The sequence below is a fragment of the Poecilia reticulata genome, linkage group LG4 (assembly GCF_000633615.1).
Source record: "Poecilia reticulata strain Guanapo linkage group LG4, Guppy_female_1.0+MT, whole genome shotgun sequence".
Lineage (NCBI taxonomy): Eukaryota > Metazoa > Chordata > Actinopteri > Cyprinodontiformes > Poeciliidae > Poecilia > Poecilia reticulata.
In genome coordinates, this window is record NC_024334.1 from 1933919 (window position 1) to 1949316 (window position 15398).

At 36.2% G+C, this 15398-nt stretch overlaps 1 protein-coding gene across 16 annotated transcripts in view; it reads left to right on the plus strand.

Annotated features, from left to right (window-relative positions):
- lrrc7 (leucine rich repeat containing 7) overlaps positions 1–15398 on the plus strand; it is a 153715-nt gene that overhangs the window by 72966 nt on the left and 65351 nt on the right. Inside the window, exon 1 of one of the 16 annotated variants that reach the window (XM_008406229.2) lies at positions 7506–7530. The exons of the other annotated variants lie outside the window; for them this stretch is intronic. Within the exon in view, the coding sequence (XP_008404451.1) occupies position 7530 (1 nt within the window). The 5' untranslated portion in view covers positions 7506–7529. Of the gene's footprint in view, positions 1–7505; positions 7531–15398 lie in introns of those variants that run through there. 16 annotated transcript variants of the gene reach the window in all.

Below are 15398 nucleotides of genomic sequence, written 5' to 3' on the forward strand. Positions count from 1 at the left end.
GCTTCACTGCAAAAACACAAAATGCTACCAAGCAATTTGCCACCTGCTTCACTGCAAAAACACAAAATGCAACCAAGCAATTTGGTTCACTTTCAAGTGCAAATATCTTAGTACACTTGAAGTTTACAAGTAATAGATTTAGGAGCCTTTTTAAGTCAATAATTCCTTAAAATTAATGAAAAATACTAGTTCCATTGGGAGATTTTTTCATTTATAACAAGGGAAAAACATATTGTTACAATAACCTAAAAAGTTAGTTTTTCAAGTGTACTGAGATATTTGCACTAGAAATTAGACAAAAAATATTTTAACAAATGTTTTTCTATTCCACGTTCTACATTGATTCATATTCTGAAACCATTAAAATGTTTTTCACACAGCGTTTCGCTCAGGGCTGTCCAAACTTTGGGGCCAAAACTGTAGATTCAAAAGTTGTTGTGGTCCAAAAAAACAACAAAAACTTAAAATAAAGCAAATGCAGTTGCCTGATTTTTATTGTGCATCCAAAACCTTAAAGAGATTTTTCTGACCGTGTTTTAGGGTCTTTGTTGGGAGAAAACGAGGAGTAAATTTTCTCCAAACATTCGCTTGAACATTTTCTGGAAAATTTTTCAAAATAACATTTTTGACATTTGAAATTCTGAAATTTCCAATTTTTTTGATATCTAAAAATTTAATTTTCTTTCTTTTAAATTTCCTTGTTTTTTGTAGAAAATTTCTGAGTTTTTTGCAGATATTTACTAGTTTTTTCTCTTAAAATGGCCCTAAAGCGCCAAAGCAGATTTTACATGTTTGATGTGTTAAAAGAAAAATATCTAGTTTTCAGTTTCTTTTGGGTTTGATTGATTAATTTTAGTAATAATCCACGATTTGGGTCACTTTCTTTCAAAATCTTTCTGTATTTAGCCATGTTCAAGAAACAATAAAAGCTGATTTTCTTGCAGAAAGTTTTCAGTAAAAGTCTCCTGATTTTACCTTTTGTCATAATTTGGTTATAAAAACCAAATACTTTGTGTTTTTATAGCCTGATTACAAATTAAAAGTCTCCATCTGCATCTGCGGGACAAATTTGCACTATTTCTGATTTGCATTTGGGGGCCGCACAAAATCAGTCCAAGAGCCACAAATGGCCCCCGGACCGCACTTTGGACACCCCTGATTTAGCTGGTTTTCATAACAAATGACTTACATTCACAAGCTGTGCGCTGGTAAAGCAAAGCTGCCATTTTTATTTGTTTTTACTCTTTAGAACCAGAGTCGTAAGAGCAAAAGTACAAAATTATTCACGCGTTGGCAGAGAGTTGTTTGCTCCAGTTCGCAGGGTCTGTTGTGAAAACTCGTGAGGTCTCACCACCTGACCTGCTTCTAGTTGCTCCGCATCTACATGAGACGCGCAGCTTTTCACAGCGTTAAACGTCACGGTCTGCTTCCCCTCCCGGCCCGTTCTGCTCACCTGTGGGGCCGTTTTGGCACAGTCACTAAAAGATAAGCCCAGAGCCAGTTCTCCTTAATTAGGGTTTTATGGTAATTTGGGGGCAATTGAGTCTCTGGTTACTACGGCAACCGTTCAACGTGCAATTTTCATGGGCTGTTAAAGAAAGCTTTCGGGATTAAACATACTAAAGGCTGTTTATGCAAATGAAAGCTGAGTCGGAGGGAGTGAGGGGTGGGGGGACGAACTTTCAAATGTGGTCCAATGTTGAGAAAGAATGTTCTTAAAGGGCCAGCTGCGTTTTAACAAAACTGCTAAAATATAAATCAGTTTTTAAAATTAAGTAGAATTCAGTCCCTTCAGGATTTCGTGATTATTTTTGTGATTTTTTGCAATAAATATCAAAGTGTTTGTGGTATTAATTTGTAAATATTTGCTGTTTTTATGACTCGCTGTTTCATTATGGATCATAACTTGACATCAAGTGAGGCAGAAGCAGCTGTTAGGAGGAATACTGCCACCTGCAGGTGGGAGGAAACAGCCACTTAGAACCGATATTTTTCAAAAGTTTTGCCAAAAAATCTGCAATAAACTCCCAATTGTAGCACAAAAAGTGAAGGGATTTGTTGATTTTGTATGAATTTCCACGAGAAACAGGAGGGACTGGTTGTAATTTGCAGATTAAATCTGCTTTGATTTGATTAATAAAATAACATTTAAGCATGCTGTTATCTTGACCGCTCTATTTGTAGCTTCTATGCTTCTTATGTGGCCCTCTAGACTCTAAAGTGACATAAACAGAACCGTCAAAATAAGAGCGTGCTTAAATATTATTATTTTATCAATCTAATCAAAGCCGTTTTTATCTGTTTACTACAAAATTACATCATGGAAATTCACATAAAATCAACAAATCCCTGCACTTTTTTGCTCTGATGCATAATTGTGGATTTATTTTAGGTTCTTGGATCTAAGTGATTGTTTCCTCCCACCTGCAGGTGGCAGTATTTCTCACTTCTACTACACAGCTGCTTCAGATTTATTTGATGTCAAGTTATAATCCATAATAATACAGAGTCATAAAAAGTGCAAATATTTATAAACTAGTACCATGAAAACTTCCATTTTGATTGCAGAAAATCACAAAAACAGTCGCTAAATCCTGGAGGGACTGAATATAATTTAATTTTAAAGATGTATTTATATTTTAACAGCCAGACTTTTAAGAACTTTCAGGACATTAATTTGGCCCAAAATGAAAATGAGTTTGACAAAGCTGCTTTGGCCACATAAGAAGCTGCGGCGGGCCAGATTTGGCCCCCGAACCTTGAGTTTGACACACGTGTGTTGAGGTGACCTTCAGAAGAAAAAAAAAATCCCTCTGCAAGCTGACAAAGAAAGTATGTTATCTGTTTTTATGAAGAGAGGAGGCAAAACAGGAGGATGGGGGAGTGACAGAGGCAGCAGCAGGTGATAGATGGAGTGAACGCATGAATAGAGAGGCAGACAGTCATGCACGGCTATCAGCTGGCAGGAGGAAAGAGGGATTGACTCCTGGCCAAAGAGAGAGAGAGAGAGGGGGATGACAGAAAGATGGAGAGGTTGTTCCAGATAGCAGCAGGTCTCACAGTGTGCACTGAGAGGGAGTTTCAGGTGAAGGTGAACCTGAAACTCCATCCTGGTTTCACCATCCTGCAGGTTTGGCAGCATCATTTAAAGCAGGGGTGTCCAAAGTGCGGCCCGGGGGCCACGTGTGGCCCTCGGACTGATTTTGTGCGACCTCCAACTGCAATTCAAAAAGGATACAAATTTGTAGATGCAGATGGAGACTTTTGATTTGGAATCAGGGTGAAAATTGTTACCAACATTATTTTCTTACTGAAGAAAATGTAAAGTGCAACACAAATTATTTGTACGATAGTTTTTATAACCAAGTTTTAACGAAAGGTAAAACCAAGAGACTTTTACTGAAACGCTTTCATTCCCTCTTAAACTTGCCTAAATATAGCAAACATTTGGAAAGAAAGTGACTCAAATCCTGTTTTTATTACTGAAAAAATTATTCAATCAATCAAACCCAAAATAAACTGAAAACAATCTTTTTATTTTAATACAGAAAACATACAAATTCTGCTGGAGCAAAAAAAAAAAAAAAAAGAAAAGTAGTAAATATCTGCCAAGAAACAGAAATTTTGAGAGTAATCTCAGAAATTTTCTACAGAAAAATTGGAAATTTCTGAATTTAAAATGTAAAAATTTTTCTTTGAAACATTTTCCAGCTCTGGAAGATTTCTGAGATTAATCACAAAATTTCTCAGATTTTGGTGGAAATTTTCTCCTTTTCTCTATCTGTGAAGGCTCTGACAGGCAGGTCGGAAAATCCTTTAAAAGTTTGGATGTGCAATAAAAATCAGACTGGTTTGTTTGCTTGGTTTTTTTGTTTGGGTTTTTTTTTTAACTTTTGAATCTACAATTTTGGCCGACGTAACAAAAAGTTTGGTCACCCCCCAGTTAAAAATAGAACTTCACTAAACTTTTAGCACTATTGCTAGATGTCTGTCACTTTCTTTTAAATGCACACATTGCATCTTTATGCAAAGTGATTAAAGGGAACTTATTTAGCAAAATTCACATTTTGATAATTTTTTAACTTCCATTTTGGTTTCTACTTCCTCTAAAAACAGCCAGCTGTTTTTTAGGCAATAAGTTAAAGTTTTTTGGTGTCTGGAAATTCAAACGCCTCCGAATTGTTGTTACCCAGCAACCCAAGCAGAGCTCCTGCATGGTTGTTCTGCATGTTTTACTGCTGTACAATGGCTGCTGGAAAACACAAGCGTTTTGCTGTTGCACAGCCAGAAATCATTGGTTGTGCGGGAGGCTCCTATTTTGCTTTTCAAAGAAGTACGATTGTGTAATTGCGTATCTGTTTGCAGCCATTGTCACACATTAACATAAATGTTGAGTTGGGGGGCGTGGCCAACAGCAGATTATTTGGATTTAAAGTGACAGAGGCCATGTTACGGCCAGTGGCCTTGTGTATGTTTTCTTTTCCTTTTTTTTGTACCATCAGCAGCTTCTAATCAAGTTGACTYCACTTGGAAGTGGATGCAGCCCTGCCTTCCWGTGCCACTCCCTGAGGCCTACAGCGATTGGCTCATCAATTACCAGCTACACCAATCCCTGAAGAGGCCTCCCCTTTAAAAACCAAGGACTTCCTGGGAGAAGGCGCGGCTGATTCTTTGCTTAGACAGCTTGCCACTTTGGGTGTTTGTTTGTTTAGTTGACTGCTGTCAACTGACTATGTAAACTTTGATAGCCCTGATAGATTTTGTTAGTTTTGCAAGCTCTTGCTAGCTCTTGTCCCTGTGAGGGATCTCTGAATCTCTGTTAGAGATTTGTAGTTTGTTTTTGTTTAATCTGTATGGAAAGTCCATTTTTGTTTGGTTAAGATATHTGGTTTACAACCCTGATTGTTTTGTGGATTTTCTTATTTAGTACATTTTTTTTTGTAAGTCCCTAACTTTTGATGTTAATTTTTACCTTTTTWTTTTTTGTCAAAACCGTAATAAACTCCCAAATTGTAAAACCTTACCACCTAGGTTTCTTTAATGTTGCTTCCCTTTCCCCTGGCCGAGCCGGGTCGTAACAGGCCATAAAACGGCTCCATCTGGAAAGGAGCTCAGAAGAGGCAGAAATCTATTTTTTAAGAAAAATTTTGTGCAGAGATGTGATGAACATGTTTTTATAGGCAACAGTTCCATTCTAATTAGTTCAAGGAATCATAATAAGTCAGTCTGAAGTGATTTGGTCTCAATCCAGATTGTTGTTGTCTGATGAACCCTGTTGTTGGTGATTGTTCAGATAAAGTGGTTTTCTCTCCTTTATTTAGCTTTAATACCATTTAAGTGCTCAGACTTCATTCGGATGTTGCTTCATTGTTTATTTGGGGCTTAATATTCGTGATTTTACTTTGCATGAACCAAATACACTGTAATAAACTTAAAATGTTTAGTGGCAACATCAGATCATCACTTTGCTTTTAGGTAAACATCTGAAAGACTTGATGCTGTGGTTCATCGGTGTGTGTGTGTGTGTGTGTGTGTGTGTGTGTGTGTGTGTGTGTGTGTGTGTGTGTGTGTGTGTGTGTGTGTGTGTGGTAGACTGAATTTTTGGCTCAGTTTTTAAATAAGTTGTTTGGGCAGCAGCATCGTGTGAACATAATCTAATAAACCCGCTGTGGCTAAAACAGCTTCTCTGTCCGTTATGTGGGTCTAAAGTTGGCAGCTGCTACAAATTAAAGTCTGTCGATGACAGTCATGTCTTTGCCAAACAAGCGTTTATATGTGGCCACGGTGGCATTTTCTAAAATTTTCAGTGGAGTTTCTAAATTTTTCCAGGTTAAAATTTGGTGAATTTGAAATAAAAGCCAAAAATCTGATATTATTTTCAGATTAATGTTATCAGTCTGGTTTTTTGTGCTGATATGGATTATTTTTTGTGATATTTAGAGAAAGGCTGCAGGGTGGCATCAACATTATCAATGTTTTCATAGATGCATCAAACTGAAACTTTCAGTGTGAAAAATCACCAACAAATCTGTTTTATTTCTCACTTTGCTCTAAATCAGATGGACGTTGGAGACATTTGTTCATTTTGTGTTGAATTCAGAATCAATCAATCAATCAATCGAGTTTCGTTGTATTGAACATTTCAGCAACAAGGCAGTGCAAAGTGCTTTTACATCAAAAATACAAAATCATCAACAATTGAAACATTTTGACAAGTCACTACACATAAAAATAAATCTAAAAATAAATCTATTAAAGGATCATTTTGCTTTTAGGATGAATGTTTGTTAAGTTTGGACAAATAAGTTGTATCCATTATCGCCCTCTGGAAGAAAACTGATCAATATTCTTGATATTAATATGTTGAAATAACCAATAAAATGTTTTTGTTGAATCATAGCTGCAGTAAATTCGTACTCTGATGAGTTTTTGCTGTTTAGTTTGACATCTTTAGGAAATGTCTTGTGTCGTGCGAGTCATGATGCTGTTGCTGTTTCGTCGTCACAGATGAGTCGTTCCTTCACAGCGTGTGTGTGTGTCAAACTCGAGGTTCGGGGACCAAATCCGGCCCGCCACAGATCTTTATGTGGCCCTCTGGACTCTGAAGTGACATAAATCGAACCGTCAAAATAACAGCGTGCTTAAATATTATTCTATCAATCTAATTAAAGAAGTTTTTATATGTTTACCACCAAATTACATCATGGAAATTCACACAAAATCAACAAATCGCTGCACTTTTCCACACATAATTGTGAGTGCATTGCAGATTTTTGGATCTAAGTGATTGTTTACAGTATTTCTTTCTTCTACCAACATCTGCTTCTGCCTCAGTTAGTCAAGTTATAATCCATAATGATATGGCAAGTCATAAAAAGTGCAAATATTTTTAAATTAGTACCTTAAGCACTTTGATTTAGTGATTTTTTGCAATAAAAATCAATCTCTAAGTCCTGAAGGGACCCAAAAGATTTTCAGTGTGATTTAATCTTAAGAATTGATTTATACACAACCGGCCCCTTTAAGAACATTCATGATCTTGATTTGGCCCAAAATGAAAATGAGTTTGACACCCCTGCTTTATAAAAAGCTGCGGCGGGCCGGATTTGGCCCCCGGACCTTCAGTTTGACACCGTTGCCTTGCAGGCTTGAACTGTTTAACCCCGTCATGCATGAAGTGAAGAGGCAGCGCTGCGTTTAGAGGATCTCTGCTTCAGGCTGCATCTGGAAATGTTCCTTTTTCCTCCTGCAATAAAAATATAGTTAAAGGTAATTTTTTTTTAGGACGCTGAGAAATCTCTGTTTCTGTTTTTCAAGTCCTTTTTCAATATCTGCCAAGTGTTGATGCTATTTTCCAGTTATGAGACAATCTTTGGAAGAGAGATGCAGAAATGCAGCTGAGCTTCAACCCCAAATTCACACATGTGACACAGGAAGGAGCCTCGATCTGCAGGATATGAGGCGCCAAATATGAAGATGATTGTTTGATTGCAAACTAAGCTTTCCTCTGTCAGCTTCCAGCGTTTAGAAGTAAGTTTTAATGTAGATTATTGTTTGCTTTGATCGGTTTTCCTTTGCGTAAAATGTGGATTTGCTGCCAATTTCTTATTTGACGCCCGCTGCTATTATTTTATTTATTTATTTTGAACAGACAAAAAGTAAAATTTACAATTAAACACAAATTATTGACACCCATTATCGGTTTGAAAAGGAGCAGATAGAAAATACAAGATTTTCTGATTTCATCTGGACACTGTTAAACCTGATTTATAGGAAAAAATGATTGAATAATAACATATTTAAAGCTTTAAATAAGCTACAATTTTAATTTTGGTTGAATATCGATGCAATCAGACAAAACGACCTGCATGTGCAGAGGAGGATCGTGTTTCTGTGTGCAGAAATGATGACGTTTATGGATTTATCTTAAAGTTATTCAGTAAGAGGAGCTGATAAAATCGTCACAAGACAACAATAAAAGGAAATCAAGGCAAATATCAGCGGCTTTTTGACGGCAGAAGTCTGTTTAATGTGGAGTTTGAGCCACTCACAGGCTGCTCTTTCAGTCATTGTTTACATCCGGATTTTCCTCGTCTGGCTTCTTCTGGTGTCGAAACACGAATATGGGGGAAAATAAATAAAATTTGGGTCGTTTGGTTCTCTGTGAATGCAGCTTAGCAGTGATCCAGCTGGTCGATGTTTTTGAGTTGCTTTGACCTTTAACCTTTATTGTTTTAAAGAAAATTCAGCTTTCTTACAAATAACATGTCCGTTCTTCCTCTGACTTCATTTAAACCACTGGACTGTTGTCAAAAAATATGAACGATTCAACTTTTTAACCAGTAATGTTACAGTCAGTATGATGTCATCGGTTTTCTGTAAAATGATTGGATCCTCATTTCCTGGTTTGAATGTCTGATGCATCAGTTTATATGTATTATTTATAAGTTTGATCATTATGAGTAAAAGAGTCTGAACACCTGATAAAAGCAGCCTGGATAGTATTTATTTATTCATGAGGAGAGTGAATTTACACCATTTCTGAGATTAAAGAAACGGCTCCACAAAGTTGGATTTAACTAGAATTTTAATAAATAAAGTCAGAAACGTACTTTTTTAAAAAGATTATCAACATCATGAGCTTAGCGAGCAACAGGTTGAATTTCAGCGTTAAACATCTACATTATTCAGATGTTTCTAAACATCTAAATAAGGTTATAATACATTTATAGCTGTAATTTTAACTTTTATATATTTTTTGTCTAAACCTGCCCCCAACAAAAAATGTGTACATAAATCCAAAGTGCATGAACCGAAACTGAAACACTGCTTTGGTTTTGTTTAATTTATGTTCCAGTTGTGATATTATGGTGTCATTAATGTAAGGAAAATAATCTGTTTTATGTCATTTATGGAGAAAAGCAGCAACTATGACAGGTTGTGTCACAACAGAGGAAGCAGAAGTGACAGGATGTCGCTGAGGGAGACGAAGAACGAAGCATAATCTGTAAAAACAAAAACAAAAAATGATAATATCTTTTCAATAACTGTAAAAACAGCAGAGTAACATTTTAAAATTCCTGAAAATATGTATCGTTTATGCACATAGATAAAAACAGCAGACATTTGGCATGCAGCTACATTGAAAATGGCATCTGGATCGATGGACTCTGCTCAGTATCTGACCAATACGGAAGACAATTGGGGACATTTGAAAAAAATCTGAGATCAAAACTCAGAATATCGACATTAAAGTCAGGATTCTAAGAGAAAAATGCATAATTTTTAGATCAACATCAGTATTTTGAGGGAAAAAAACAGAATCGTTTAAAGTTTATCTCTGAATTTCCTCATGCTGAAATTAAAGTCAGAATTCTGAGAAAAAAGTCAAGAATTCTTTTACATTTTTTCCATTTGGCTCAAATCTTCTTCCGTAGATCCGAGACTCATGTCAATATTGATCAGTCCCAGCTCCAAGAGTTTACCACTTTGTTTAAAAGTCAATGTTTGCGGTAATTATGGTAAACAAGAACATGAAAACTGTTGTGCCTACAAGCTAAATGTTTTGTGTTGATTTTTGTAGAAAATGTAGCGTGATATCAGGAATGTATGGTAACGCAGCTGTTAGCATAAGAAGGTTTTGGGTTTTCCTGCGTGTCCAAAAACATTTCTGTTAAGTTAATTCATCTCCAAATGATCAGTTTCCACAGTTACTGAAATAAAAAAGTGACTTTCTAAAGGTCTGTTGACCCTAAAAAAAAAATCAAGTTTGTCTTTCCAGACACTCGACTCATGGAAATTAAAATATCATCGTATTTTAAACACATCTGCAGCAGCGAAACAAGAACAAACTCTTCCTGATTCAAGATGTAAGAAGATGGAAAATGAAGGAAAGAAAAAACAAGTTAAACACAGACAGACGCAGAAGAAGCTCTGCGAGGGATAATAGACGAGGAAGAAAGAAAGAAAGAGAGGAAGAGGAGATGTGCTGGGCGTCTGAGGCAGAAAGAACTGGGCCACTGAGCACAACCCAGGATAAACAGAACGAGAAAAAAAGACGAGTGGCCTGGAAATGGGGAGGAGAAAGAGAGACGCTCAGAAATAGTTGCAGGAGTAAAAAACCTGATCTGGAAATGTTTGAAACCTGCTAAACATTTGTTTGAATTTCTGAAAACCTTTAGGAAAAGACGTAAAACTATCATCAAATGTCAAACGCAGAAAACCACAGAGGCATGAATGTTTAAATCATTACTGTACCAGCTAAATATAATAAAGTTAATTTGGCCAAATTGATGTTAAAATAACATTAAGTGCAGTTTTTTGTGCTTTAGGTTTTGTGATTGCTGCTGAAACTGAGTCTTAAAATCAGGTTTTGGTTTTATCTTTGATTTCTAATTTCATAAATTGTGATTGTATCATTATTTAGATAAATACGGTTGTCCAAACAATCATATCTAAAGTCCAAAACTCACAAATCTTCTGCAAAATGTATGAACGTATTTCCTTTTTTAAATATCTTCCTGAGATTTTTTTGATTTTGAATTAATGTTCTGTAGTTTAACTGAGTGGAAATGAACTGAAATACTCTAATTCTGTCAAATTTAAACAACTGTAAGTTTAGATTTTATGACATTTTTGACATTTAGGATCTTTGTAGCTAATCTTTGTCCTCAAACTTGACTTATGAAACCGGGTCAAAGGTCAGATACATTTCACTCCTCACTGTTGCCAGGAGACAGAATGTTGGCAGCTTTATCTTTCCGCTTAAAATGCTACTGTAATTCTGATAATGTAAACATGAATATATTCAGTTTTTACTGTTTAAACTGACCAATAAACTTAGGACATAAATTATTGCATCTGTTTATTACTGAAAAAAAAATTCATTGATTGATTTAGAAGATTTATTTAATACAAACTTATACGGATTTTTATCTTACTCTGTTTTATTCAATTTCATATTGAAATGAATTTCCACTTTTAAAACAACATCCATTCTGTTTGTAGGTTTCGATTTATTTACTTGTTAAAGAAGCTTTTTATTTAATTCCAGCTTTCTCTTTTATTGGTACAAACTTTCCATAATTTCAATATTTTATTGTTTTATCTGATTTTTTCTGATAAATGTCTGGAAAATGCACAAAAAAAAATGCAATAGCACAATAAAGACAATAATCATTCACAAAATGTACTGTTACTGTATTTGTAATATTTTTTCTTGTAGAACTGAAGAAACTTCAACAAATTCCCTCCCCACAGAAACGGAGTAACAGAAAACTTTGGCATCTTTTGAACCATAATAGCTTGATAACAGCTGATGCTAAATTATTTATCGCTTCAAGCCATCCAAAGCAGAAGCATCCCAAACGTTTATCTCACTTTAGGACCTGAAGTCTGAGAAACAGTTTGACCAATTTTAATGTTTCATGGATTTGTCCATTCATGCGTTTGGTCGTAATTGATTGCCATATTTTAGGTGCAGGTAGCTGTCAGCTGCTCTGCCTTCTGTGGCATTGGCTCGTTGTTATTTTTAGACGCGGCGCTTAGAGGGTCAGTGAGTTTTTACAGACGTGCCACCTGGAGCCTCGCTGCCTGCCGGAGCGGACCAGCTGCGAGTGTGAAAACACTCGGATCCTGGTTCACTCGGACTGGGTTTTGGTTCCTGCACTCGGACTGAGTTTTAGTTCCACCAGAAAAAGTATTTCTCTTAAAAAAGCAAAATACATTCCAGCTCATTCTTCATGACAGATGTGTCTTCTTTTGTTTTGTTTTTGTATGGATTGGGCCATGAATGCGTCTTCAACCAAAACTACTTTTACTGGCATTGTGTTAGCACATAAACCTGACCTATGGAAGAAGATTAGGGCCAAAGAGAAAAATAAAATAATAATTCTGACTATTCTGACTTTAATCTCAGAATTCTGGCTTAAATTCTGAGAAATTTAAGTCAGATCAAAGTCAGAATTCTGATAAGAATTGACAGAATTCTGAAATTATCGTCAGGATTCTGAGAAAGTTGGAATTCTGAGAAAAAAAACTATGAATTTTGAGATTAAAGTCAGAATTTTGCAATCAAAGGCAGAATTCTGAGAAAATTTGAAATTAACATCCGAATTCTTAGAAAAATAAGTCAGAATTCTGTGATCAAGGCAGAGTTCTGAGAAAGTCGGAATTCCGACAATAGGAAAGTTGGATTCTGAGGGTAAAAAGTAGGAATTCTGAGATTAAAGTCAGAATTTTGCAATCAAAGGCATAATTCTGAGAACATTTGAAATTAATGTCAGAGTTCTGTGGAAAAAAGCCAGAATTTTGAGATCAAAGGCAAAATTCTGAAAAAAAAAAAGTCCGAATTTTGGGAAAATTTTCTAGAATTCTGAAATAAACATCATAATTCTCATGAAAAAAAGTCAAAACAATTTTTTTTTCCAGTGGCCCTAATTCTGTTCTGTACTAAATAGATCTGTTCTGAAGAAAACTTTGTCATGAATGTAACGCTGTATAATAACGTGTTAGCAGACCTGTCCACGGTCCTGAAGCAGTTCAAATATGTAATTTGCTAAACTCTGCGCTACATGAAACAAACCTGCATACATCAGTGGAGTCACTTTGACTCAGCGGTGTTAAAATTAGTAATTAGAGATCTGACAGGAGATGAGGGGAGGAGTGGGTGAGTAACGACCGGCTTGCAGCAATTTCCAAACTAATAAAAATCCCCACACCTCTGCGTTAGGGAGCGTTTCTCTCACCGTTCAGTCTGGGCGCTCGTCTGTTTGTCAACTGAATGATACCGGAACAAACAAGCTCACTGCAGGCCTCACCTGTGTGTCCATTTCTCACTGGATTTTCATTTTTATGAAGTGCGCCTGGTCTCCCAGAGTCTTGTGTGTGTGTGTGTGTGTGTGTGTGTGTGTGTGTGTGTGTGTGTGTGTGTGTGTGTGTGTGTGCGTGATTGTTTAATTGTGAGTGATTGCAGGAGCTCAGCTCTGATTCAGGTGCTATAAAAGCGCCTGGTGTGGCCGGCTCTACTTTTAAGCGCCACCGAATGTGGAGCGGTCGCCCACTGAGTGAGCGCTCCTGTTTTATGACAGAGAGAGTGAATAAAAATACACCCGGCTCCTGGGAGACGGTCTCCATGGCAGCGGTTACTGTGGCAACAACAGGGCCCGCACGTGAAGCGCTGGCTGTCATGGCGCTCAGGGGAATTCACCCTGTCAGGCTGCTGGAGGACAGGACACACACACACACACAAACACACGCACGCACACACACACACGCACGCACACACACACACACACACACACACACAGAGAGAGAGAGGGAAAAACAGAAGTATTTGTTTTGAAAAACAGAGATGAGAGTGAAAGATCACTGAGGTGGCGAACAGGATACAGATGTCAAAATGCTAACTGCTAACTGCTAACTCGCTTTTGTTGAGTTTTTTCTCAAAATTCTGACTTTCATCTCAAAATTCTGACTTTTTGTCTCAGATTTCTGATGTTAATTTCAGAATTTTGACAAATTTTCTCAGAATTCCGACTATTTTGTCCAGAATTTTGCCTTTGATTTCGAAATTTTGATTTTAATCTTAAAAATTCGGACTTTTTTTCTCTCAGAATTCTGCCTTTGAGCTCAGAATCGTGACTTCAAATTAATTCAGTTTTCTGTATTAGTTACAGTTTAATTGTAAACTAACCTATATTTACAGAATCACACAAAATATTAAGGTAATTTAGAGTAATTTTATTATCTACTCTTGAGTAAAATTTCTGGATTTTCTACCCACTGAATGAAAAACAAACATGTTTCAACCAAAAATTCACCAGATACAGACAAACACCTGCAGTTTCTGTTAAAGTTTATAAGTTTTTTATTGAAGGAAATTTATTTAGAAATATTTTCTCTTGCCTTATTTTGTTATTTTTTTGTTATTTATCTGAATTATTGTCATTTTTGGTCCTTAAAAGTACCAAAATTTCTACCTAACTTTACACTTTGTTCCATCTGATGATGTCATTGTTAAACATTAAATCATTGATAATTTGATCTTCTTGTGTCGACGTTTTGCCAAATACGTTTCTACTCTTGCTTCAGTACTCGGCTGGCTGCTTTTTTCCCTTTACTTGAGTAAAAATACGTTGAAGTGGTTTTGCTCTGTCTTGAGGTTTTGGGTTCTCGGCTCACACAGGAAGTTCTTCTCTGTTGCAGCTTCCAGAGCTTTAGCATCAGGGTTTGGACTTGGCCGTTGTGGAGCTGTTCTGTTGTTGTAGTTTTTCTTCCAGCAGCTGCTGCTTTTCGGCTTTGTTCTCTGTAAAATGTTCCTGGGGGCGAAAGCTCCAGTCGCTGTGGTTGCTGCATTGCTGCTCCTTCAGTTTTACCTTCGCTCTCTGTCCTCTCATGGATGCCCTACTTGCCTATTTTCTGTCTTTGTTGCCCCGTATTTTCTTAATAAGTCCCTCTTCTTGTTGCATTAGAAACATTATTACGCAGTAAATGGTAAGAGCTTCCCTGTTGTGCTGCTATAAGTTGCCATTTATTTGCAGTGCATGACATTTTAGACAAAAAAAAGCCTTGTATTAATGTTTAGCTGCATTCAAACACAATCTGTGTTTCCATGACGAAACTTTGTAAATATTCCCCTAATGTTGAAAAAAAACCCCACAATTTTGTAATTGCGGTGTTAACATCAAATAAGTAACCCAATTATTCAAGCAATTTGTGATCCTCCTGCTACTTCCTGTTGTCGTCTTCTTCGTGGTTTGCGCCAGTAGCAACATGTGACTTCTGTGATGCAAAAAAAAGTGTTTTAATTTCTGCTTTGTGAAGATTTTGTCGCTTGTTTTAAGCCAATAACTCCTTAAATTTGATGAAAAATGTACTCGCTACGTTGTCACTTATAACATGTGAAAATGTTTTGTTGTAACTGAATTAATCCGCCAGAGGAACAAAAACTTTTCCTACAATTTTAAGGAATTATTGGCTCCTATGGGCTCCTATATCTTGCTTAGTTAGTTTTGTCTTATTTCAAGTGTGCTGAGATGTTTCCACTAAAAACTGGACAAAAAACATTTGGTAAGATTTTATGTTTTTTCAGTGTAAATGGATTTCACCTGTAATTAATGCTTTATAGAACATAAGTGATCATCATGAAGATCAATAAACTAGAGATGATCACTAATGCATCAAAATTAAGGAATTATTTACAAACTAATTAAACTAACACTTGAATGAAAATAAGCTCATATTTATTGCTGAAAGTAAGTTAATTTTGTCTTATTTAAATTCATTTAAAGTTATTTGTACTAAAAAGTAGAGAAAAATACTTGGTAATATTTCTAGCAGACGTTTATCCAAGCAGCAAATCTCCGTGTTCGAGGATGATTGCAGTTAAGGAAGAAGTC